The following is a 27,436-nucleotide window of genomic DNA, read 5'->3' as shown; positions in this document are numbered from 1 at the left end:
CAACAACAGTCAGGACCGTTTGACCCCAGTCAGGAAGACGCCATCAGATCCAGTGTGTACATGGATCCTGATCCCAACAACAGTCAGGACCGTTTGACCCCAGTCAGGCAGACACCATCAGATCCAGTGTGTACATGGATCCTGATCCAAACAACAGTCAGGACCGTTTGACCCCAGTCAGGCAGACACCATCAGATCCAGTGTGTACAGTCAGGACCGTTTGGCCCCAGTCAGGCAGACACCATCAGATCCAGTGTGTACATGGATCCTGATCCAAACAACAGTCAGGACCGTTTGACCCCAGTCAGGCAGACACCATCAGATCCAGTGTGTACATGGATCCTGATCCCAACAACAGTCAGGACCGTTTGACCCCAGTCAGGCAGACACCATCAGATCCAGTGTGTACATGGATCCTGATCCCAACAACAGTCAGGACCGTTTGACCCCAGTCAGGCAGACACCATCAGATCCAGTGTGTACATGGATCCTGATCTCAGTCAGGACCGTTTGACCCCAGTCAGGCAGACACCATCAGATCCAGTGTGTGCATGGATCCTGATCCCAACAACAGCATGAACCCCCCTCTCCATCAGAATGAGCCTGATCGGATCAGTCTGTTCTGATTGACATGTTCACATGCTGCGTTTTTATTCAGATCATTTATTCAGATTATTTGTGTCCATGTAACCGCAGCAGCTGTTGGCTGTATTCTGAGTGAGATACTGTTCTAATAGAAACAGAACTGTGGAGAACTTCAGCTCTGCCTCCTGATTACTGATGATCCATCTGCTAGTTTGAACTGGAACAATCTGATTAAAGATGATCTTTGTTCATGAAGCAGCGGTTTGTTTGTATCAGGATGCAGGACCAGAGACCAGACTCTCCTGGACCCAGCTGTGTGTCCATGAAGAGTGACCGGTCTATGGGTCGTCCTATTCACTTTAAAGATGGACGTGGTGCTGATGGAAGGTAAGAATTAAAAATCCAGTGAAGGTTCTGACTCATATCTTGGCTCAGAGCTTCATCATATATGACGCATTGTTTTCTTGTGTAATATGTCCTGTCACAGAGTTCAACAGGAGAGCTCCCAGGTTCACAGAAATCCATCAGACCAGCAGGATCTAACAGACCTGGACTCCATCTTTATGGTGTGTTATTTCATAAACTACCATGACAAGAATGTAATGCTAAGTTATTGTTGTGTTTAGAGCAGCTGACCTTCAGACTGACACATGAACCACATGTTGAGTTCTACCACTTTATAGGAAATATCCAGTGTCTCCTTCTGTTCCAGCTGCTGGAGGAGAACATCGTCACCTTTGTGAAGAACGAGCTGAAGAGAGTCCAGAGGGCTCTGAGTCCAGGTTACCCAGAATACTTAGAGAGTCAGAGTGAGGATGAAGAGCAGAGGAGAAGCTGTAAAGAGGCATTTTTGAAGATCACTCTCCACTTCCTGAGGAGAATGAAGCAGGAGGAGCTGGCTGACTGTCTGCAGAGCAGTAAGAACATCTGAACAGATTTCATATTTTAGAAAAAGGACAAAGAGGTTTAAAGTTCAAACTCAGATAGTCATGTGATCTACAATTGTTTGCGAAAGTCAGGGCACCCCTTTAAAAACAGCATATTTCATATATTTAAAAATTTATATTCATATTTATTGTCTCTCTGGTATATGGGAAAAAAAGACAATATTGTCAGGAAACATTAATGCATAGTTACATTTTATTTTATAAATTGAACAAAATTACAAAAATGAAAAACATAATTTTGGCATGTGCAAAAGTCGGGGCACTCTACAGCATCAGTACCTTCAGTACTTAGTAACACCCCCTCTGGCAGATATCACAGCTTGTAAACGCTTTTTATAGCCAACAACAAGTTTCTGGATTCTATTATTTGGGAATTTTCCCCATTCTTCCTTGCAAAAGGCTTCCAGTTCTGCAATATTCTTAGGACGTCTTGCATGCACAGCTCTTTTAAGATCTACCCACAGATTTTCGATGATGTTTAAGTCGGGAGACTGTGAAGGCCATTCCAAAACCTTCATCTTGTGTTTCTTGAGGTAGTCCATGGTGGATTTGGAGGTATGTTTAGGATCATTATCCTGTTGTAGAAGCCATCCTCTTTTCAGCTTTAGCTTTTTTACAGATGCTGTGATATTTGCCTCCAGAATTTGCTGGTATTTAATTGAATCCATTCTTCCCTCCACCCGAGCAATGTTTCCTGTCCAGTTGGCAAGGTGTTCTTTTCATGAAATGCTGCTCCTTTTTTTCTCCAAACATACCTTTGCTTATTGTGGCCAAAGAGTTCTATTTTAACTTCATCAGTCCACAGCACTTGTTTCCAAAAGTCATCAGGCTTCTGTAGATGTTCTGTTGCATATTTTTGACGTTGTATTTTATGATGAGGTCGTAGATAAGGTTTTTTTCTGCAGACTCTTCCATGAAGGTCTTGTTTGTGCAAGTATCGGCGCACAGTGGAAGGGTGCACCACCACTCCTGAGTCTGCTAAATCTTCCTGGAGGTCTTTTGAAGTCAAATGTGGGTTTTGGTTTACCTTTCTGACCAGACTACGAGCTGTTCTCTCCGAGAGTTTCCTTGGTCTTCCAGATCTCTTCTTGACCTCCACAGTTCCCCTCACCTGCCATCTCTTAATTATGCCTCGCACTGTGGAAACTGCAAGCTGAAAACGCTTTGCTATCTTCTTGTAGCCCTCCCCGGCATTGTGGGCATCAATTACTTTCATTTTTTCTGTCTTACACAGCTTCTTAGAGGAACCCATGGTTGCTGAGTGTTTGTACAAGGTTTGTGGAGTCGCCGTATTTAAGAAACCCTCAAATTGGCACCAGCTGGCACTCCCTAATGACAATTGTTGACACATGCTTCAGGACCAATGAGCTGGTAGAGGTCTGAGCTTGTAAAAAGAATCTGACACTTTGAAACTCTCAGGGTGCCCCGACTTTTGCACATGCCAAAATTATGTTTTTAATTTTTGTAATTTTGTTCAATTTATAAAATAAAATGTAACTATGCATTAATGTTTCCTGACAATGTTGTCTTTTTTTCCCATATACCAGAGAGACAGTAAATATGAATATAAATTTTTAAATATATAAAATATGCTGTTTTTAAAGGGGTGCCCTGACTTTCGCACACAACTGTATATCAGGATCTGTTCATTGATCTCAGTTCTGTCTTTATTCAGTAACATTTGGTCCATTGTGCCGGCGTAAACTGAAATCTAACCTGAAGGAGAAGTTCCAGTGTGTGTTTGAAGGGATCGCTAAAGCAGGAAACCCAACCCTTCTGAACCAGATCTACACAGAGCTCTTCATCACAGAGGGAGGGACTGGAGAGGTCAACGAGGAACACGAGGTCAGACAGATTGAAACAGCATCCAGGAAACCAGACAGAGCAGAAACAACCATCAGACAAGAAGACATCTTTAAAGCCCCACCTGGAAGAAATGAACCAATCAGAAGAGTGATGACAAAGGGAGTGGCTGGCATCGGGAAAACAGTCTTAACACAGAAGTTCACTCTGGACTGGGCTGAAGACAAAGCCAACCAGGACATACACTTCACATTTCCATTCACTTTCAGAGAGCTGAATGTGCTGAAAGAGAAAAAGTTCAGCTTGGTGGAACTTGTTCATCACTTCTTTCCTGAAACCAAAGAAGCAGGAATCTGCAGGTCTGAAGAGTTCCAGGTGGTGTTCATCTTTGACGGTCTGGATGAGTGTCGACTTCCTCTGGACTTTAAAAACAACCAGACCCTGACTGATGTCACAGAGTCCACCTCAGTGGATGTGCTGCTGACAAACCTCATCAGGGGGAAACTGCTTCCCTCTGCTCACCTCTGGATAACCACACGACCTGCAGCAGCCAATCAGATCCCTCCTGACTGTGTTGACATGGTGACAGAGGTCAGAGGGTTCACTGACCCACAGAAGGACGAGTACTTCAGGAAGAGATTCAGAGATGAGGAGCAGGCCAACAGGATCATCGCCCACATCAAGACATCCAGAAGCCTCCACATCATGTGCCACATCCCGGTCTTCTGCTGGATCACTGCTACAGTTCTGGAGGATGTGCTGAAGACCAGAGAGGGAGGGGAGCTGCCCAAGACCCTGACTGAGATGTACATCCACTTCCTGGTGGTTCAGTCCAAACTGAAGAACATCAAGTATGATGGAGGAGCTGAGACAGATCCACACTGGAGTCCAGAGAGCAGGAAGATGATTGAGTCTCTGGGAAAACTGGCTTTTGAGCAGCTGCAGAAAGGAAACCTGATCTTCTATGAGTCAGACCTGACAGAGTGTGGCATCGATATCAGAGCAGCCTCAGTGTACTCAGGAGTGTTCACACAGATCTTTAAAGAGGAGAGAGGACTGTACCAGGACAAGGTGTTCTGTTTCATCCATCTGAGTGTTCAGGAGTTTCTGGCTGCTCTTCATGTCCATCTGACCTTCATCAAGTCTGGAGTCAATCTGATGTCAGAGAAACAAACAACATCCAGGTGGTCTAAAGTCTTCAGAGAAAAACATGACCCAACACTTTTATACCAGAGTGCTGTGGACCAGGCCTTACAGAGTCCACATGGACACCTGGACTTGTTCCTCCGCTTCCTCCTCGGTCTTTCTCTAGAGACCAATCAGAATCACCTACAAGGTCTGCTGACACACACAGGAAGTGGCTCACAGACCAATCAGAGTCACCTACTAGGTCTGCTGACTGACACAGGAAGTGGCTCACAGACCAATCAGAAAACAGTCGAGTACATCAAGAAGAAGATCAGTGAGGATCTTTCTGCAGAGAAAAGCATCAATCTGTTCCACTGTCTGAATGAACTGAATGATCGTTCTCTAGTGGAGGAGATCCAACAGTCCCTGAGCTCAGGACGTCTCTCCACAGATAAACTGTCTCCTGCTCAGTGGTCAGCTCTGGTCTTCATCTTACTGTCATCAGAAAAAGATCTGGATGTGTTTGACCTGAAGAAATACTCTGCTTCAGAGGAGGCTCTTCTGAGGCTGCTGCCTGTGATCAAAGCTTCAAACAAATCTCTGTACGTGCTCACATAACTATCCAGGTTAAATGTAGTTCTCTTTATTCAGAAATAACAACTATGGTTTGTAATTGTTTTCATTTGTGTTCTTCTGAATCCTCTTCAGGCTGAGTGGCTGTAACCTCTCAGAGAGAAGCTGTGAAGCTCTGTCCTCAGTCCTCAGCTCCCAGTCCTCGAGTCTGAGAGAGCTGGACCTGAGCAACAACAACCTGCAGGATTCAGGAGTGAAGCTGCTGTCTGCTGGACTGAAGAGTCCTCTCTGTAGACTGGACACTCTCAGGTTAGTGTGCAGCTGATACAGATTATTCCCAGCAGAGTAAATGTTGATCAGTATCAGTTTATAAAGTTGACTCTGTTCAGCTGCATGGTTATGACTGGATGTTACTGGTAAAACAGCAGAGAATGGACCTGTGTGTGTGTGTGTGTGTGTGTGTGTGTGTGTGTGTGTGTGTGTGTGTGTGTGTGTAGTCTGTCAGGTTGTCTGATCACAGAAGAAGGTTGTGCGTCTCTGGCCTCAGCTCTAAGCTCCTCCCCCCTGAGAGAGCTGGACCTGAGCTACAATCATCCAGGAGAAGGAGGAGAGAAGCTGCTGTCTGCTGGACTGGAGGATCCACACTGCAGACTGGAGACACTGAGGTACAGACACACAGAAGCTGTCTCACTGTTTCTGAATGATGAACTCTGCTTCTTGTCTGATGGTGATTTAAATGAAGATGGATGAAGTAGATTCTGATCTGGTTTCTTCCTCCAGGTTGGATCATGGTGTACTGCACGGACTGAAACCTGGTCTGAGGAAGTGTGAGTGTGTTTTCATTTCTCTTCATCAGAACACAGCAGCACATGTTGGATGATGGAAGTAACACAAAGTGATGATAAAAGTGAGGGTGATGGAAACTGATGAGAGTTGAAATATTACACAATAAAAGATGTCAACTGAAATAAAAGTGATAATCCAGAGATTAGAAAATGACCATTCATCACATCCAACAGAAATGTAGAGTTTACAGCGTGCTGTTTTGTGACTTTGACATTCATGGTTTTGATGTTGGCTGCTGGCCGGATGCTCCTGGTCAAGCTTGTGGAGCTCATCACATTTAAAAACAACAGAAACTATATTTGATTTGATGGTCATTTCCATAAACATGTAAATATGCAGAGTCTCCACCATCAAGTTCTCTGCTCTAAAACATCCAGAGTTGAATACAGTGATGAAATAGAAAGAGAAAACCTTTAAAGACATGAGCTAGCTCTCCTCCTCGTCTTCTGGCTGTGCACACAGTAAAGGTCAAAGGTCGAGCAGTTCCATGAATGAACCTTTGAATTTCACTTGACAATCATTTCAACACTACAGATATAGATAGACACAGAAACATTTGGACTGCTTCATATTTCACATCACATGAGTTTTCATCTCCTCCTTTCATCTCATCACTTTCTGTGACTTCCACCCTCGAGGCTCCTTTCCTTCAATGACAACACAAACAGTTTGTGTTGACAACCATCAATGATGAGTAGGATTATATTTGACTCTATTTCCATCAAAGCATTTGGATCAAATCCAGCTGAACTTCATGAAATGTGGATGTTTGTATTTGTTGACAGGACTCGTCACTTTTGAACTCAAGTCCAAAGAAACATTTCAGTCAGAACTGAGTTTCTGTTTTTGTCTCTGTGGATTCAAAGATTTTAGAATTCACATCAAAACACACAAACAAAGTGAACACAGTGATCCAACATATCTGACATTAGAGTCCATGAAGATCAATAATAAATATGTGTTTAGAGTTGATCACAACAGATAGAATAAAGTCTGATAAAACAGCTGATTAGTCTGATGGATCACGGTGGCTTCAAACTGCTCTTCTTCTTCTTCTTCTTCTTCTTCTTCTTCTTCTTCTTCTTCTTCTTCTTCTTCTTCTTCTAAAGCTTTCTGTTGACTGACGGGTGGACACACTAAAGAAGGGTTGGCTCAGATGAAAATATAATCACATCATGTTTGAAATATTGATCCTGATGAATCTAAATCAAGATGTTTAGTGTGAATATTTGTCAGGATGTGTGCTGTTTACGTTCATAGAAGTGACATGATGACAATATAAAGAAATGAGCTACAGATAAGACATCAATGAAGCCGTTCTAGTAGATTTCTCTGGGTAGAACATCAGTAGTAATTTTGAAACATTCTGTTGTGGGTCCTGTGCATGCTGTTCACACCTGAGCAGACATGTTTAGAGTCACAGACTTTATGGAAGGCTGTTCAACATAGTAAAAGAGAAGACAAAGAGCATCATTCAGAGCAGTCTGGACTTGATGAGAGACTCCCTGACCACACTCGCTGAACAGGTAGAGGAGATGCAGCAACGTAGAAGTGCCAATCAAGACAACATTGAAACAGCATGTGAATCAATCACAGGCGTTTGTGAAACCAAAACTACAGCAGGCTGAATACGATGAAAGGTGTCTAAAGCTTCACTTGGTAGGCCTGCAACCATTGAGATTCTGTGAACAACTGGGCCATGGGTGAGAGAGGTGGAGCCAGCTTTTGGTTTAAGTTGGTGTTATTATTTTTCTCTCACTTTATGAAATCTACCTTATGAGCAGAGGGATGACCCTGAATGTGTTGTCTTTATAGAAAACAAAATGGAGGACTTTTTGGAAGTTAACGTTCACTCTGCCTCCCCAAGTCCTTTATGTGAAGCCCTGAAAGCCTTGTTGAGAGGACAGATTACATCTTATGGCTCTCATGAACAAAGAATCAGCAGACAACATTTAAAGATATCAGAGCAAGAAACTCATGAACTGGAAACAAAGCATGCAGAAACTAACAGAGCTGAAGTAGCCACTCCATAAGTAGAAGCCAATATGACAAGAAGTAAAAACCACTATTATGAAAAAGGAGTACAAACTGCTCAACTTCTTAACTGCTGTAGTTTCTCCGTCTTTGATGATGATGATGATGATGCAGGTGATGAAGAAATCTCTGCTGACACTGACTTGTATAATAAGAAGTTTATTCCCAAACAAAGAACAGCACCAATCCAGGTTTGCCTTGCTACACCTGGGAGAGTCACAAGCCGAACAGTGATCCCTCTTGAACACAGAAGGAGTCTGGTATTTATACAGCATTGGTCCAAACAACATCTATGTTGTTGTTTGGTCTTAGATCAACATATGGCATTCAGGTCCACACTGTCCCCCACATCCTGCTCTCCTTTAATTCCCTCTGGACACATCAGAGAGGTGGGGTAACATCTTAGCTTTCATCTCTTCCTGTGGGTCAACATCTGTACAACATTAGACCCAAACTTTATCTTACACATCCCTAAGGAAGGAGTGTCAGCCTTTGACAGCAAATAATCCACCTCAGACTCTTTGATGTTCAACCAAACTCAAACACAACCAGGAAGAGGCCCCGACCCAGACGGCTGACGGACAGATCTTTATCAACAGTTCCAGAACAAACGAATTCAACCAATGATGGAGATGATTAAAGAAAGACTTCCACCAAGCCGAGAATTGGCCAGCATCAAAGTCTTTCCCAAGATGTCTCAGGACAAACAATGATGTGATTCTTATCAACCTTTGTCTAAATGTGGATTTTCAAATGTTGTCTAAAGTGGTGGCAGTACGGCTGGAGGGCGTGATGACACAGCTCATCCACAAAGAGCAGACAGGATTTAGAGGACAGTGACAGAGTGCAGATAACATCAGAACATGAAACCATACCATGGAACTTGTTCAATGCTCAGAAGATCCTACTTTCATTATATCATGGATGCACAAAAGGCATTTGACAGAATGGAGTGGGAACATCTTTTTCACACGCTGAAGCAAATGACCTTTGGTGAGCTTTTTGATCAAATACATTCAAATCATGTCTGAGTCTCTTAAAACACAGGTTTAGACAAATGGAGTTGTGTCCAAGCCCTTTCAGACAGGGCTGTCCTCTTTCCCCTCTTTTATTTGACTTGGCCATTGAACCCCGAGCTGTGGCAATTCACTCTAACAGGGAGCTCTGCTGTATACAGAGCACAACATGTGAACCTTTCCTTATATGCTGACCATTTCTTCATTTACATTACACAGCCAGAAAAGTCTGTGCCTCAGCTGCTCACAGTGTTAGAGGAGTATGCTACAATATCATGCTACAAGCTGAATCATGAGAAGAGGGAAGTAATGCCCCTGAACCAAGGTGCTACCTGGAACCCGGGACCATTTGAATCTGACTTATAGCTGACAGCAGACAACCTTCAATACTTGAGCATTCAAAGTGTACGGCCCTTTCTGCACCTTCCAATGTACAGGCTTAGACAGCCAGATAAGTCCTCCAATAAGAACACATGGCTGCTCTTTCATTGATTTGACTTGAGCTCCTTCTTCTTTGTTTTTTCTAAAACTTCAATATTACAAAGAGAATAAGAATATGTCAGTAGAGATGATAAATATATGTCTCCATGATGGTAGAATCAGTTCTTTTCAGTGTACTGAATCAGTAGAATCAGTTCAGTAAAGTGTTCAGTTCTTCTCAGTAGCTCTGTCTGTGAATCAGAATTGAATAAGCTGAAACACGGCCCAACGTTTCCTTCTGCTCTCCATCGTACTGAGAACAGCCGCTGCTGAATCATAAAGCAATGAGCTGAGAATTTAGTGGAAACTGAAAGCTGCTAAAAACAATCCCATGTATTTTCCCCGAGCGTTCTCTTCAGTACGTTCAGGACACAAATCAGTGAGTGAGTGAGAGGAAGAGAGACTTGGAGGCAGAGCTCTGCTAACTGAAGGAGAGCTCTGCTCTTCATCTCAGTCACTCAGTGATTCAGTGAGGAGCAGCAGTATCCATAATCCATGTGAGAGGAACGTCTCTGCCTTCTCACCTTTTCTTCCCACAATGCAATGTGTCATGGCCATACCTCCATGACAGTGAGAACATTTCTATTGAAACTTTGATTGAAGTGCATGTAGGGAGTCAGTCCAGCAAGGCCCTGTCTTCTTGTCTCTGGTGTTGGGCCCAGCTCGGGCCCAGCTGTTGACTACAGTGGTTGGCCATTAGCCATCCCTGATGTTGGACATTGATTCATGCATTCACTCCTTTGATTTCATGACTGTCATGTGCTGGGCTACTTGAATGTCACATGTGTTAGTGCTTGGGCATGATGGCTCAGTACTTAGTTAGTGTTGAATGTAAAGATGTCACATAAAGCTATTGACAGTTTGAAACATGGTTCAAGTCTGACATGTTGTTATCAAAGTCATATCCAGAATGACAGAGTTTGAATGTCAGGTCCACAGAAACATCCAAGTCAGAAGATAGATGTTGAAATGAGAGAGAAACACGTCATATTGTTGGTATGGACAGAAACCTTTGTATAACAAGCTCCATTTAGAATGACAGAGTTTGTGAAGATACACACAAACATCAAAGTCACACTTACTATGAACATACACCTTTATATGAACCACATCCATATTGAATGCACATCATTACTGTATTTTTACACTCATATGGATGTGATGTTAGAAAACAGAGTGAAATAAAGCTGAAAACAATCAAATAACAGGGGCTTGTTCATTTACACATCATGTCTGTAATCTGACAGTTTAGTGGATTTAAAAACAGAAGAGGACTTTTTAAATGGACAGTTATTGAGTGTAAAATGAGGATTTGATTACAGCATGGTAACTCCATGTGAAGTTGATTAGAAGTGGATGATTACATTTCAGTGGTGTCAAACATCATTCAGTGCTGAATATGAACTGTTTGATGGACTCTCAGTAAAGTTGTTGATGAATGAACAGATGATAACCTGCAGCTGTGTTGTGTCTCCTTCTCTCCATCAGACGTCTGTGAGCTGGAACTGGACACAAACACAGTGAGCAGAAACCTGAAACTGTCTGACAACAACAGGAAGGTGACATGTGTGAAGGAGCTTCAGTCATATCCTGATCATCCAGACAGATTTGAATACTGGTGTCCTCAGCTGCTGTGTAGGACTGGTCTGACTGGTCGCTGTTACTGGGAGGTCGAGTGGAGAGGAGTGGTTCATGTATCAGTGAGTTACAGAGGAATCAGAAGGAGAGGAGGCAGTGATGAATGTCTGTTTGGATGTAATGATCAGTCCTGGAGTCTGATCTGCTCTGATAGAGGTTACTGTGTCTGGCACAATAACAGAGAAACAAAGATCTCCTCCTCATCCTCCTCCTCCTCCTCCTCCTCGTCTGTCTCTCACAGAGTAGCAGTGTATGTGGACTGTCCTGCTGGCTCTCTGTCCTTCTACAGAGTCTCCTCTGACACACTGATCCACCTCCACACCTTCAACACCACATTCACTGAACCTCTCTATACTGGGTTTGGGATCTGGTATCGTGGTTCTTCAGTGTCTCTGTGTGATGTGTCGGTCTGAGAAACACTGCTGACTGAAGATCAGCTGACTCTGTTCACTCTGTCCAGCTGCTCTGTTTCATGGTTGGGGGGCCTGGTAATGGGGGGGGGGGATAATGGACCTCCTTCTGTAATGTCTGTATTGTGCTGATCTCACCAATCAAAAAGAAGTGACAACAAAAGATCATCTGGATTTGATCATCCTTAAATCTGAACCTGGATCAGGGTGATCCAAACAGGATCAAAGTGAGCCGGATCACCTGATCCTGGATCATCTGATCCCTTTAAAGAGCATATTGCAGGTTAAAGACAAAAGTGAACTAATCATATGAAAATATGTTACCAATACTGTTTTTAAAGAAATTCAGAAATGAATAACCCACAGGGTCTCCTGGAGACGTTTTAGTCTTTGCTCTTTACTTCCACATTCGGCTGTGACGTAACATAAGGGAGTCCTGCTGAATCCCCGTCTGTTTAACATGTAAAATCATGGATCTGAGTGTCACTCCCGTCAATAAAGAGGAAGAAAACATGTATTTCTTTACATATAATGGTGTGCTGGCTTATTATTCTGAACCTGTTAGATGTGATAGAGAGCAGAAACAGGCAGGATTAGAGGAATAACGGCCTCAGGAGAGAAGCTGTGGTGTGAGGAGAGACCCGGAGCAGGCGTCCTGCTGAGTGACAGCTGTCAGCTCGCCATATATGGGCGAGTGCTGTGTTCACATCAGCATATGTAAAGTTTATAATCACATTCAATCAACTAAAAAACCAGAGAGAGAGAGACAAAGAGAGAAAAAGAGAGAGAGAGAGACAGAGAGAGAGAGAGAGAGAGCTCTTACATATTTATATTTATATATATATACCGTATTGTCCGCACTATAAGGCGCACCGTATTATAGGGCGCACCTTCAATGAATGACATAATTCAAAACTTTTTCCATTTATAAGGCGCACCGTATTATAAGGCGCTACAGTAGAGGCTTGGGTATGCATCCATCGGACGGTGCTAGGCTAAAGCTAGCGCTAGCTCATCCTCTTGCTTCCTCCACTTCCGCACCATTGATTCGTTAATGTTAAACTCTCTCGCTGCTGCTTTATTCCCGTGTTCTACTGCGTGACTGATCGCCTTGAGTTTAAACTCTGCGTTGTAAGCGTGTCTCTTAATAGGAGCCATTTCAGGGTCTTTACACAAACACAAATGGAAATAAAACGCCGTTTTATATATCCCAGCATGCATCGCGCACTACTTCTTCTACGGGGGAAAATTGAGTCGGCGGCTGTTTACCGTAGTTGCGAGACCTGTTGCGGCTCAATATTGTAGCGATTGTAGAGCCAATCGTGGGGTGTTGATGCCGCAAAGCATTATGGGTGTTCAGGACTTTGGTGTAAACCATGAGTGTTTTGGGTATTGCTGTTCATGACTTTCTGCTGTTGGCAATGATCATCTTATTGTTTTATGTGCTATCTAAATAAATTCCCCTGCTTGGGGCAGTATGAGTGATGACTCTTTTGAGTTGTTCTTCCACGCAGCTCGCCACAATATTTATCCATATATAAGGCGCACTGCCATCTCTTTTTAAGGTTTTTAGGTGCGCCTTATAGGGTGGAAAATATGATATATATATATATATTTCTATTATATATTTCTATATTTGAAAAGAAAAACCATCATCATCTATGGAGAGCATCGTCTTCATTAAGGTCAGAGGTATTCTTGAAAGAGCTGGGTCTTTAGCTTTTTCTTAAAGGTGCAAACAGACTCTGCAGATCAAATGAAGTTTATTGGTTTGTTCCACCACCGGGGGGCGACAGAGGAGAAGAGTCCAGTTAGAGTCTTAGGACCCTGTAGTGAAGGTTGGTGATAGAATAATAGGCCTTTTTCTGCTTATAATCAATGTGTTCACTGCAATAAAGTGTTGTTGAATAAATCAGATAAGGTTTCATCACCCGGTCCAAAGGAAAGGTTTGATATCCACAGATTTTTTCTTACGTTAATATCATACCAGTTATTTTATCATGTTTTATTCTAGGTTTGTGTGTTTTAATCTAATTGTCTGACTTTTCAGTACATAAAGGTGTTTGTGTGAAGAGGGCTTGTAGGAGTGATTACACATTCCAACATGTGTTTGATGTGACCCTTCAAGAAGTGTCTGTCAGGACGTGTCTTCCTCTACAGATTGGAGAAAGGATTCAGGAGTATGATGACCAATGAGAGAAGAGGAACCAAACATCAGGAAACACATACTTTGGAAAGCTGCCCAATCAGAGGAATGAAACTGCACATTCTTGAATGCATGATTTGGTTAGATATTCTCTGTCTAATGTATAAAAGGGTTCAGGGAAAGATAGTCGGGGCTCAGACTTCATGAAGTGACCAGGTATCTGTCTGTGGTCAGGAACACGTAGTGTTGAACCCAGAGACTCTGTGACTTCTATTCTTGATTCATCAGGTTCATAAACTCTGTTAACCTGAGACCTGAAACGTCTTCCTGTCATCCCTATCTGCTCAACAACGAGCACGTGGAAAATCAAGGTAACTAAATGAAGAAGTCAGATGTCTTTAATCAATCAATCAATCAATCTTTATTTATATAGCGTCAATTCATAACAGGCGTTATCTCAAGACACTTTACAAAAGCAGGTGAAGGACCTTACTGTTTGTCTGTTAACATTAACAAAAGGGCAGGTAACAAGACCATGCTCATTGTTATGTTTACAAAAAGCAGGTAAAGGACCTTACTTATGGCTATATTGCAAGAGCCCAGCTTAATCCGTCATGGCGTGGCAAGAAAAAACTTCCTTTTAACAGGCAGAAATCTTCAGCAGACCCGGGCCCATGACGGAACAGCCATCTGCTAAACTGTGCTGGGCTTGAAAATGGGATGGGGGAGATGGGACAAGATGCAGAAAGAAGAATAGGATGGGATAGGTTGGGGGGGGGGGGGGGGGGGGGTCTGGGCAGGCCATCCTCAGGGGGAGGGGGGGGGGGGGTTGTTTGGGCAGGCCATCCTCACCAACAGTCCCAAGGAACCTAAGAGAGCTCAAGGAACCTAAGAGAGCTCAAAAGGAGAGGTTAGAATACAAAGATAGTGACAAGCTACTGCTTGTCACTATAGACATATCTTATTACTATAAGGTGAGAAAGCTGGGAGAGAAAGAGGGAGAGAGAGATAAGAGATCCTGGTGCCAGTTCCCCCGGTAGTCTAAGCCTATAGCAGCAGAACTATGAGCTGGTCCTAAGCCAGCCCTAACTATAAGATTTATCAAAAAGAAAAGTTTTAAGTCTATTCTTAAAAGTACCTAGTGTGTCTGCCTCCCGGACCCCGACTGGTAGACGATTCCAAAGGAGCGGTGCCTGATAACTAAAGGCTCTACCTCCCATAGTACTTTTAGAGACTATAGGCACCACGAGCAGGCCTGCATTCTGGGAACGTCATGTTCTTGATGGATAGTACGGTACAATTAACTCTTTAAGATACGATGGTGCCTGACCGTTTAGAGCTTTGTAGGTGAGCAGAAGGATTTTAAATTCTATTCTAGATTTTATAGGGAGCCAATGGAGAGAAGCCAATACAGGAGTAATGTGGTCCCTTTTCCTCGTTCTAGTAAGAACACGAGCTGCAGCGTTTTGGACGAGTTGGAGGGTCTTTAGAGATTTACCATAGCACCCTGCTAAAATAGAATTACAGTAATCCAACCTGGTGGTAACAAATGCATGAACTAATTTTTCAGCATCATTTTGTGACAGGATCTGTCTGATCTTAGAGATATTACGAAGGTGAAAATAAGCTGTCCTTGAAATTTGTTTAATGTAGGAATCAAAGGACATATCCTGATCAAACAGAACTCCTAGGTTCCTAACAGTGGTACTAGAGGCTACACTAATACTACTAAGGGCCGTCATATCGGCAGAGAAAGTCTCTCTAAGGTTCTTAGGACCAATCACTATAACTTCAGTCTTGTCTGAGTTGAGCAGTAAGAAGTTTCTGGTCATCCAGGTCCTGATGTCCTTGACGCAGGCTTCTAGTTTACGAAGCTGGTTGGCGTCTTCTGGCTTCATTGCTATGTAGAGCTGAGTATCGTCTGCATAGCAATGAAAGTTCATGGAGTGTTTTCTCATAATACTACCTAGAGGAAGCATATATAATGTAAATAAAATCGGACCAAGCACTGATCCTTGAGGCACTCCATGGCTAACTTTGGTGTACAAAGAGGACTCATCATGAACATGCACAAACTGAGATCTATCTGACAAATAGGATCTAAACCAACTTAAAGCAGTCCCTGTAACTCCAAGCAATTGTTCTAGTCTCTGTAACAGAATCTGATGGTCAATTGTATCAAAAGCAGCACTAAGATCTAACAGGACAAGCACAGATAGAAGTCCCCTGTCTGAGGCTAACAGAAGATCATTTGTTACTCTAACAAGTGCAGTCTCAGTGCTATGGTAAGCTCTAAATCCCGACTGGAACTCCTCAAACAAGCTGTTGTTGTGGAGAAAATCACTCAACTGATTAGCTACCACTTTCTCTAAGATCTTGGAGATAAAAGGAAGGTTAGATATAGGTCTATAGTTAGCTAGAGTTCCTGAATCAAGAGTAGGCTTTTTAAGGAGCGGTTTAATTACAGCTACTTTAAATGACTGGGGTACATAACCTGCAGCTAAAGATATATTGATCATATCTAGTATGGAGCTGCTAACTAGAGGAAAGACTTCCTTAAACAACTTGGTTGGGATTGGATCTAAAAGACAAGTTGACGGTTTAGACGCAGAAATAATCGAATTTAGTTCTGCGAGGTTAATTGGAAAAAAACAATCGAGGTTAGTATCAGAATTTGGAGCCGTTTCTGCCGAATCGAAAATATAGGAGGAATCTGCACTAAGTAAAGGTAGTAAGTTGCTAATTTTGTCTCTAATGTTTAGAATTTTATCATTAAAAAAGCTCATGAAATCATTACTGCTAAGGGCTAAAGGAATAGATGGCTCAAATGAACTATGACTCTCTGTCAGCCTGGCTACAGTGCTGAAGAGGTATCTAGGGTTGTTTTTATTTTCTTCGATAAGAGACGAGTAATAGGCCGTGCGGGCCTGCCGTAGAGCTTTCATATATCGATTATGACTATCTTGCCAAATTAAACGAGATTCTATCGTTTTGGTGGAGCGCCAAATTCTTTCACATTTACGTGACGTTAGTTTTAGAGTACGGGTTTCTAAATTGTACCATGGAGCTGATCTCTGTCGTTTGATTGGCTTCTGTTTTAGGGGAGCGATTGAATCCAGAGTAACTCTAAGTGAATCCACCGCACTATCTACAAACTGATCTAGCTGAGAGGGACTAAAGTGATTATAGGAGTTTTCAACTAGGTTAGGGGATGGAACAGAAACAAAGGCAGCTGAAATAGCATCCTTAAATTTAGCTACAACATTATCATTTAAATTTCTAGAGAGCACTTTTTTATTAAGAGGAGTTAAGGTTGGTAAAAAGAAATCAAAAGTTATTAGGAAATGGTCTGATATCAGAGAATTTTCCAGAAAAACCGACAGACTGTTAATTTCAATACCATAAGCTAAAACAAGATCCAGGGTGTGGTTAAATCGATGGGTAGGTTTGTTTACACCCTGGGTGAAGCCAATAGAGTCCAATAGAGACATGAAAGCCATGCTAAGACTGTCATTAACAACATCCACATGGATATTGAAATCACCTACAACAATTATTCTATCACTGCTAAGAACTATGTGTGATAGAAATTCTGCAAATTCAGATAGAAATTCTGAATATGGGCCAGGAGGGCGGTAAACTATAACAACTAGAACTGGCTGAAAAGTTCTAAAGACTGGATGTGAAAGACTGAGTGCAAGACTTTCAAAAGAGGTATAATTCAGCTTTGGTCGAGGATTGATTATAAGACCAGAATTAAAAATAGCTGCATACGTTAGCCAAATAGATGTTTTCTGTTGGGTTGTTCCTTCAAAGGCAGCAGGACTTATGTGACCTGATTTTACAGTTGAACTCTATAGAGCTCACACTTTCTGTTGGGTTGTTCTTCAAAGGCAGCAGGCCTTATGTGACCTGATTTTACAGTTGAACTCTATAGAGCTCACACTTTCTGTTGGGTTGTTCTTCAAAGGCAGCAGGCCTTATGTGACCTGATTTTACAGTTGAACTCTATAGAGCTCACACTTTCTGTTGGGTTGTTCCTTCAAAGGCAGCAGGACTTATGTGACCTGATTTTACAGTTGAACTCTATAGAGCTCACACTTTCTGTTGGGTTTGTTCTTCAAAGGCAGCAGGCCTTATGTGACCTGATTTTACAGTTGAACTCTATAGAGCTCACACTTTCTGTTGGGTTTGTTCTTCAAAGGCAGCAGGCCTTATGTGACCTGATTTTACAGTTGAACTCTATAGAGCTCACACTTTCTGTTGGGTTTGTTCTTCAAAGGCAGCAGGCCTTATGTGACCTGATTTTACAGTTGAGCTCTATAGAGCTCACACTTTCTGTTGGGTTTGTTCTTCAAAGGCAGCAGGCCTTATGTGACCTGATTTTACAGTTGAACTCTATAGAGCTCACACTTTCTGTTGGTTTGTTCTTCAAAGACAGCAGGCCTTATGTGACCTGATTTTACAGTTGAACTCTATAGAGCTCACACTTTCTGTTGGGTTGTTCTTCAAAGGCAGCAGGCCTTATGTGACCTGATTTTACAGTTGAACTCTATAGAGCTCACACTTTCTGTTGGGTTTGTTCTTCAAAGGCAGCAGGCCTTATGTGACCTGATTTTACAGTTGAACTCTATAGAGCTCACACTTTCTGTTGGGTTGTTCTTCAAAGGCAGCAGGCCTTATGTGACCTGATTTTACAGTTGAACTCTATAGAGCTCACACTTTCTGTTGGGTTTGTTCTTCAAAGGCAGCAGGCCTTATGTGACCTGATTTTACAGTTGAACTCTATAGAGCTCACACTTTCTGTTGGGTTTTTCCTTCAAAGGCAGCAGGCCTTATGTGACCTGATTTTACAGTTGAACTCTATAGAGCTCACACTTTCTGTTGGGTTTGTTCCTTCAAAGGCAGCAGGCCTTATGTGACCTGATTTTACAGTTGAACTCTATAGAGCTCACACTTTCTGTTGGGTTTGTTCTTCAAAGGCAGCAGGCCTTATGTGACCTGATTTTACAGTTGAACTCTATAGAGCTCACACTTTCTGTTGGGTTGTTCCTTCAAAGGCAGCAGGCCTTATGTGACCTGATTTTACAGTTGAACTCTATAGAGCTCACACTTTCTGTTGGGTTTGTTCCTTCAAAGGCAGCAGGCCTTATGTGACCTGATTTTACAGTTGAACTCTATAGAGCTCACACTTTCTGTTGGGTTTGTTCTTCAAAGGCAGCAGGCCTTATGTGACCTGATTTTACAGTTGAACTCTATAGAGCTCACACTTTCTGTTGGGTTTGTTCTTCAAAGGCAGCAGGTCTTATGTGACCTGATTTTACAGTTGAACTCTATAGAGCTCACACTTTCTGTTGGGTTTGTTCCTTCAAAGGCAGCAGGCCTTATGTGACCTGATTTTACAGTTGAACTCTATAGAGCTCACACTTTCTGTTGGGTTTGTTCCTTCAAAGGCAGCAGGCCTTATGTGACCTGATTTTACAGTTGAACTCTATAGAGCTCACACTTTCTGTTGGGTTTGTTCCTTCAAAGGCAGCAGGTCTTATGTGACCTGATTTTACAGTTGAACTCTATAGAGCTCACACTTTCTGTTGGGTTGTTCCTTCAAAGGCAGCAGGCCTTATGTGACCTGATTTTACAGTTGAACTCTATAGAGCTCACACTTTCTGTTGGGTTTGTTCTTCAAAGGCAGCAGGCCTTATGTGACCTGATTTTACAGTTGAACTCTATAGAGCTCACACTTTCTGTTGGGTTTGTTCTTCAAAGGCAGCAGGCCTTATGTGACCTGATTTTACAGTTGAACTCTATAGAGCTCACACTTTCTGTTGGGTTTTTCCTTCAAAGGCAGCAGGCCTATGTGACCTGATTTTACAGTTGAACTCTATAGAGCTCACACTTTCTGTTGGGTTTGTTCCTTCAAAGGCAGCAGGCCTTATGTGACCTGATTTTACAGTTGAACTCTATAGAGCTCACACTTTCTGTTGGGTTTGTTCTTCAAAGGCAGCAGGCCTTATGTGACCTGATTTTACAGATGAACTCTATAGAGCTCACACTTTCTGTTGGGTTGTTCCTTCAAAGGCAGCAGGCCTTATGTGACCTGATTTTACAGTTGAACTCTATAGAGCTCACACGTTCTGTTGGGTTTGTTCTTCAAAGACAGCAGGCCTTATGTGACCTGATTTTACAGTTGAACTCTATAGAGCTCACACTTTCTGTTGGGTTTGTTCTTCAAAGGCAGCAGGCCTTATGTGACCTGATTTTACAGTTGAACTCTATAGAGCTCACACTTTCTGTTGGGTTTGTTCCTTCAAAGGCAGCAGGCCTTATGTGACCTGATTTTACAGTTGAACTCTATAGAGCTCACACTTTCTGTTGGGTTTGTTCTTCAAAGGCAGCAGGCCTTATGTGACCTGATTTTACAGTTGAACTCTATAGAGCTCACACTTTCTGTTGGGTTTGTTCTTCAAAGGCAGCAGGTCTTATGTGACCTGATTTTACAGTTGAACTCTATAGAGCTCACACTTTCTGTTGGGTTTGTTCCTTCAAAGGCAGCAGGCCTTATGTGACCTGATTTTACAGTTGAACTCTATAGAGCTCACACTTTCTGTTGGGTTTGTTCCTTCAAAGGCAGCAGGCCTTATGTGACCTGATTTTACAGTTGAACTCTATAGAGCTCACACTTTCTGTTGGGTTTGTTCCTTCAAAGGCAGCAGGTCTTATGTGACCTGATTTTACAGTTGAACTCTATAGAGCTCACACTTTCTGTTGGGTTGTTCCTTCAAAGGCAGCAGGCCTTATGTGACCTGATTTTACAGTTGAACTCTATAGAGCTCACACTTTCTGTTGGGTTGTTCCTTCAAAGGCAGCAGGCCTTATGTGACCTGATTTTACAGTTGAACTCTATAGAGCTCACACTTTCTGTTGGGTTGTTCCTTCAAAGGCAGCAGGTCTTATGTGACCTGATTTTACAGTTGAACTCTATAGAGCTCACACTTTCTGTTGGGTTTGTTCCTTCAAAGGCAGCAGGCCTTATGTGACCTGATTTTACAGTTGAGCTCTATAGAGCTCACACTTTCTGTTGGGTTTGTTCTTCAAAGGCAGCAGGCCTTATGTGACCTGATTTTACAGTTGAACTGCTTGATATAGCAGCCCCTATGTGACTAAGAATAAACATAATTACAGGTTAAACCTGTGCAGTTAGCATTAGCAGTTAGACTTAAAACTAATATAGCATAATGTACATAACCTGTGAGGAGAGAAAAACATGTGTTGGTTAAAAGAGACCTGTAAACAGTTAAAGAGCCTTAGAAACAAAGTGCTGACCTTCTAGAAACTAGTTACATGTGCATGTACAGAGGTGTTTGAGGTAGTGCCAGAGGTGTGAGTACAGTCATTAAACAGTCAATGCAGGGATGTAAATTGGCTCACCAACTTAAAGGAGCAGTGATTAGCATTACGTGTCCTAGACAATATGGTGAAACCAGGAGTGATTAGGGTGATTATCGTTAAGTACCCAACTATTGAGGGGCAGATTAGCATTAAGTGTTGAAGACAATAGAGTGAAACTTGACCTAATTAGGGTGATCATGTCAACCATTACAGATGTAGCATGACACAACAGTAGGATGAAACCAGACATGATTAGGGTGATTATCTTTAAAGTGACCTGTGCTCAGTAAGGTGACTATCAATATGCATTACAGTGTCCAACTGGGGGCTGACTCTGAGGTCAGCAGTGCAGATGAGGAGTGAGAAAAAAGTGAAAAAAGAGTCCAGGGTTCACGTGTGCTTCTTCCCTGCCGTGACAGTGAAGTGTTGTACAGTCTTATTGCCTATAGGGGGACGAAAGAGTTCTTGAGTCTGTCCGTGGAACACGACTGTGACAGCAGTCTGTCGCTGAACATGCTCCTCTGCCCGGTGAAGGTGCTGTGCAGAGGGTGGTGTGTGTTGTCCATGATGGAGAGCATTTTGTCCAGTGACCTCCTCTCTACCACTGTCACCAGTGAGTCCAGCTCTGTACCCACCACAGAGCCGGCCCTCCTCACCAGTCTGTCCAGGCGTGCTGCGTCCCTCTTCTTGCAGCTTCCTCCCCAGCACACCCCGGCGTAGAAGAGGACGCTGGACACCACAGACTGGTAGAACATCTGCAGCAGCTTTTTGCAGATGTTGAAGGACCCCAGCCTTCTCAGGAAGTACAGACGGCTCTGTCCCTTCCTGCAGGTAGTGTCCATGTTAGGCGACCAGTCCAGCTTGTCATCCAGCTGCAGCCCCAGGTACCCGTAGGTCCTGACCACCTCCACGTCGACCCCCCCGATGGAAACAGGTTCTAGATGTGGTTTGTTCCTTCGGAAGTCCACCACCATCTCCTTGGTCTTGGAGGTGTTTAGCTGCAGATGGTTGGCACTTATTCAGCTTATTCATCAATTTCTAATAAACACTGTCCACTTATTGGAAATGTCCAATGTACCTTTGAAGTCGTCTTGTCCCAGTGTTGTCATCACTACATTTATAAAGCGCTAGTTGGCGGTTAACTTTCTATTCCCTTCGCAAGAACGTTCGACTATGTTCGCGGGTGCTTCTGCTTCGTCTCACTCGAAGACTTCATCGAGAACTAGGACTGTAGTTAAAAATGCGCAGCCCGCTAGCCAGCTAGTTGACGCTTGGCTAAAGATGGCGCCAACGTCGACGAGATTGATTTGGCGCAAGTGGTCACCGACAAGATAAGTTTGCTGATGGATGAAAAGATTGCAGGCTTGCAAACTACTCTGGAAAATCTTACGGGGTTCATCCAAGACCATTCCACCCGCATTGGAGAGGCTGAGAACCGTATTTCAGCCGCTTTTTCCATTAAACCGGATTTTTCACCTAAAGTTAAAGCTGCACGTCGGGAGTTTAATAAAGTCTGTGAGCAGCTCATTCAGAAGGGGATCCGTTTTACTATGCGCTTTCCGGCTAACCTCTGCATCAGACACGATGGTCAGGATCACTCTTTCAAGACACATCAAGACGTGGAGAAATTCATTACTGGACTTCTTTTTTTTCTTCTTTCCTTTCTCCACGACAAGGTTTCACTATATACCTTTACAGTAATCTCAACGTGAGATATGGTATGTAGCCTGCTTTCATTATTTAAGGAGTTCATACACATTTAAAGTCTTTACTCCTTAATGAGGCAGTGTAATAAGGCGTTTCAGTACACGTTCGGTTCAGATACTATTATGGAGGTAGCCCTCTCTTCTTCTTTTTTTTCCTCTTTTTTTACCAGCCATTGAACATGCCAAATACTTTTATATTTTGCCTTGGGGGTATTGAGGGGGATTTTGTATAGTTTCATAAGCTAGTATGCTTTTTGAGAGATTTTCATTTTTCCTCTTCTTTCAGGAGATTAAATCTCCTCGGCTACATGGTCCCATTATTGTTGCTGCACCTTTTATGATGCGCAGGGTTGGGGGGCGGGGGGGCGATTTGTGTGCGGCACTCCCGGTTGGGGGTTGCTGAGTTCAACTTAATGTTATATGTATTTATTTTGATGTTGTGTGTCCTTTACACCCCATTCTTTGAAAATGTATTTTCCGAGGTTTCCTGTCAGCACTCGTGTGCTTGCCCGGTTACCTGTTTCTGACATATCATGACTTAAAAATCGTTAGCCTTAACATCAAAGGGATACATCATGTGGTCAAGAGACAGAAACTACTTTCCTATTTGAGGAAGGAGAACTGCCAGATTGGCTTTCTTCAAGAGACCCATCTTTCAGATCTTGAACACATTAAACTATGTCGAAGCTGGGTAGGTCAAGTCTTTTACTCTTCCTATAACAGCAGCAGCCGTGGGGTGGCAATCCTTGTGCACCGCAGTCTTGCATTTAAGATGGACAAGGAGATTAAGGACAAGGCAGGATGCTATGTTCTGATATCAGGCTACATCTATGGGGAACGCATTGTAATTGGTTTTACTCGCAGATCCTAGCGTTGATCAGTCCCCTTCTTGGGATAAGATGTCTCAGAAAACTAGTAACGTGTTAGACTATTGCAGGGACATGGAATTGTTCGATGCATGGAGGATCCTGAACCCTAAAGGACGAGATTTTACATTCTTTTCTCGACTCCATCAATCATTTTCCAGAATCGACTCCTTCTTAGTTTCAAGGGGTCTCTTAGAAAGAATTACTAAATGCTCAGTTGGGTATAGATATAAACCCTTCAACGTTATGGGAAACAGCTAAGCGCTACCTGAGGGGTTCTATTATGTCATACACCTCTGCAGAGAAAAATATCTACTTAAAAGCCAATTAGAACTTGAGGAAAAGGTAAAATGTTTGGAAAACTTTTAGATGTTGCTCGAGCTGCTTTGGATCAGGTACTCACTAAAAAAGTTGAAACTTCAATTTTTTTTGCCAGACACAGACTGTACGAGTCCGGCAATAAACCGGGTCGCCTTCTTGCTCGGCTTGCCAAGGTTAGAGTTGAAACCAACAATATTTCATCACTTAGAAACAGTGTGGGGGGGGAAACAAATACACTTTCGATATCAACGAAACTATGAGGCTTTATTATCGGAAGTTATATTCTTCTAAATGTCATCCCTCTGCGATGGCGCGGGGGCCTTCCTGGATAGATTGAAGCTCCCTTGTCTTCATAATGAACAGAAGCGAGAGATAGACAGGCTCTTAACAGAAGATGAGGTCTCTGAGGCCATTAAGACGCTACAGGGGGTAAAGCCCCCGGGCCCGATGGTTTTTGCCCAGAATTTTATAAAACATTCAGCAAGATTCTAATCAAACCTCTGACTGACATGTATCAACATTCCTTTGATAATCATAATTTACCATAATCTCTTAACCTGCCCAATATATCTTTGATTTTAAAGAAAGGTAAAACTCCAGAGGAATGTGGCTCATATCGTCCTATTAGCCTGATTGGGGTCGATAGCAAGATACTCTCAAAAGTTATTGCAAGGCGGCTAGAGGGCCTCTTGCCAAGTCTTCTACATCCTGATCAGACTGGGTTTATACAAAATCGTCTGTCATCGTCCAACATCCGAAGGCTTCTGAATGTGATTCAATACACAAATCATCATGGTGACAAGGCTCTCTCTGTATCCCTAGATGCTGAAAAAGCTTTTGATAGAGTGGAGTGGTGTTATTGGTTTGACGTCTTGAGGAGGTTTGGTCTGGGAGGTAACTTCCTTAGGTGCTTACAAACCATTTATAACTCACCAATGGCTAGTGTTATCACTAAAGGCCTCTGCTCGGAACCCTTCCCACTGGCTAGAGGCCCCAGATAAGGCTGCCCTCTTAGCCCGCTACTTTTTGCATTGGCTTTGGAACCCCTTGCCGTAGCCATTAGGCTTAACCCAGACATAGAGGGTGTCTCAGTTGGGGGTGTTATTCAAAAAATAGCTCTCTATGCCGATGATATTTTGCTGTTTTCTGACTTCCCCTGAAAGGTCAATCCCTGCTACTATGTCTCTGCTGGAAGAATTTAGTGGTGTATCTGGCTACAAGGTTCCATCCATCCATCCATTTTCTACCGCTTATCCGGGGCCGGGTCGCGGGGGCAGCAGTCTAAGCAGAGACACCCAGACTTCCCTCACCCCAGACACCTCCTCCAGCTCTTCCGGTGGGACCCCAAGGCGTTCCCAAGCCAGCCGAGAGACATAGTCTCTCCAGCGTGTCCTGGGTCTACCCCGAGGCCTCCTCCCGGAGGGACATGCCCGGAATACCTCCCTAGGGAGGCGTCCAGGGGGCATCCTGACCAGATGCCCGAACCACCTCAACTGACTCCTCTCGATGTGGAGGAGTAACGGCTCTACTCCGAGCTCCTCCCTGGTGACCGAGCTCCTCACCCTATCTCTAAGGGTGCGCCCAGCCACCCTACGGAGGAAGCCCATTTCGGCCGCTTGTATCCGAGATCTCGTTCTTTCGGTCATGACCCAAAGCTCATGACCATAGGTGAGGGTAGGAACGAAGATCGACCGGTAAATCGAGAGCTTCGCCTTTCGGCTTAGCTCCTTCTTCACCACGACGGACCGATACAGCGACCGCATGACGGCAGACGCCGCACCGATCCGTCTGTCGATCTCACGCTCCATCTTCCCCCCACTCGTGAACAAGACCCCGAGATACTTAAACTCCTCCACCTGGGGCAAAGACTCCCCACCGACCCGAAGAGGGCAAGCCACCTTTTTCCGGTCGAGAACCATGGCCTCAGATTTAGAGGTGCTGATCCTCATCCCAGCCGCCTCACACTCGGTAGCGAACCGCCCCAGTGCGCACTGAAGGTCCGAGCTCGATGGAGCCAACAAGACCACATCATCTGCAAAAAGCAGAGACGAGATCCTGTGGTCCCCGAACCGGACCCCCTCCGGCCCCTGACTGCGCCTAGAAATTCTGTCCATAAAAGTAATGAACAGAACCGGTGACAAAGGGCAGCCCTGCCGGAGGCCAACGCGCACTGGGAACAGGTCCGACTTAATACCGGCAATGCGAACCATACTCCTGCTCCGGTCGTACAAGGACCGGACCGCCCTTAGCAAAGGGCCCCGAACCCCATACTCACGGAGCACCCCCCAGAGGGCGCCGCGAGGGACACGGTCGAAGGCCTTCTCCAAATCCACAAAGCACATGTGGACTGGTTGGGCAAACTCCCATGAACCCTCGAGCACCCGCCGGAGAGTGTAGAGCTGGTCCAGTGTTCCACGGCCAGGACGAAAACCGCATTGTTCCTCTTGGATCCGAGGTTCGACTAACAGCCGGAACCTCCTCTCCAGTACCCTGGAATAGACTTTCCCAGGGAGGCTGAGGAGTGTGATTCCCCAGTAGTTGGAACACACCCTCCGGTCCCCCTTCTTGAAAAGAGGGACCACCACCCCGGTCTGCCAGTCCAGAGGCACTGTCCCCGACCTCCACGCGATGTTACAGAGACGTGTCAACCATGACAGCCCCTGCACATCCAGAGACTTAAGATACTCAGGGCGAATCTCATCCACCCCCGGAGCCTTGCCACCAAGGAGCTTGCCAACTACCTCGGTGACTTCGGCTTGGGTGATGGACGAATCCACCTCTGAGCACTCAGCCTCTGCTCCCTCGGTGGGAGACGTGACGGTGGGATTGAGGAGATCCTCGAAGTATTCCTTCCACCGTCCGACTACATCCCCAGTTGAGGTCAGCAGCTCCCCACCTCCACTGTAAACAGTGTTGGTGAAGCACTGCTTCCCCCTCCTGAGGCGACGGACGGTTTGCCAGAATTTCCTCGAGGCCGACCGGAAGTCCTCCTCCATGGCCTCCCCGAACTCCTCCCAGGCCCGAGTTTTTGCCTCCACGACCGCCCGGGCTGCAGAACGCCTGGCCTGCCAGTACCCGTCAGCTGCCTCAGGAGTCCTATGCGCTACCAACGCCCGATAGGACTCCTTCTTCAGCTTGACGGCCTCCCTTACTTCCGGTGTCCACCACCGGGTTCGGGGATTGCCGCCACGACAGGCACCAGAGACCCTGCGACCACAGCTCAGAGCAGCTGCTTTGACAATGGAGGTGGAGAACATGGTCCACTCGGACTCAATGCACCCAGCCTCCCCCGGGATCTGTGAAAAGCTCGTCCGGAGGTGGGAGTTGAAGACCTCGCTAACAGAGGGTTCAGCCAGACGTTCCCAGCAGACCCTCACTACACGTTTGGGCCTGCCGAGTCTGACCGGCTTCCTCCCCTGCCAGCGCATCCAACTCACCACCAGGTGGTGATCAGTTGACAGCTCAGCCCCTCTCTTCACCCGAGTGTCCGAGACACACGGCCGGAGGTCAGATGACTACAAGGTTAACTTTGATAAGTCTGAGGCAAT

General features: G+C 44.3%; 2 protein-coding genes across 2 annotated transcripts in view; both read left to right on the top strand.

Moving 5' to 3' along the window:
* Positions 1 to 27,436, top strand: part of LOC306835072 (uncharacterized protein) — a 333,943-nt gene that overhangs the window by 280,241 nt on the left and 26,266 nt on the right. The gene's annotated exons all lie outside the window — the stretch shown is intronic.
* On the top strand, positions 1,059 to 11,977 carry LOC306834695 (NLR family CARD domain-containing protein 3-like; the record flags this gene model as incomplete). Its single annotated transcript, XM_079360777.1, has 7 exons — positions 1,059 to 1,151; positions 1,298 to 1,502; positions 3,208 to 5,065; positions 5,172 to 5,345; positions 5,534 to 5,701; positions 5,817 to 5,863; positions 10,901 to 11,977. 7 exons carry the CDS (start codon positions 1,059 to 1,061, stop codon positions 11,461 to 11,463), a joined length of 3,108 nt encoding a protein of 1,035 aa, XP_079216903.1. The 3' UTR covers positions 11,464 to 11,977.

Source organism: Symphodus melops (genome assembly GCF_947650265.1).
Source record: "Symphodus melops genome assembly, chromosome: 14".
Lineage (NCBI taxonomy): Eukaryota > Metazoa > Chordata > Actinopteri > Labriformes > Labridae > Symphodus > Symphodus melops.
This window is presented reverse-complemented; position numbering and strand designations above follow the sequence as displayed.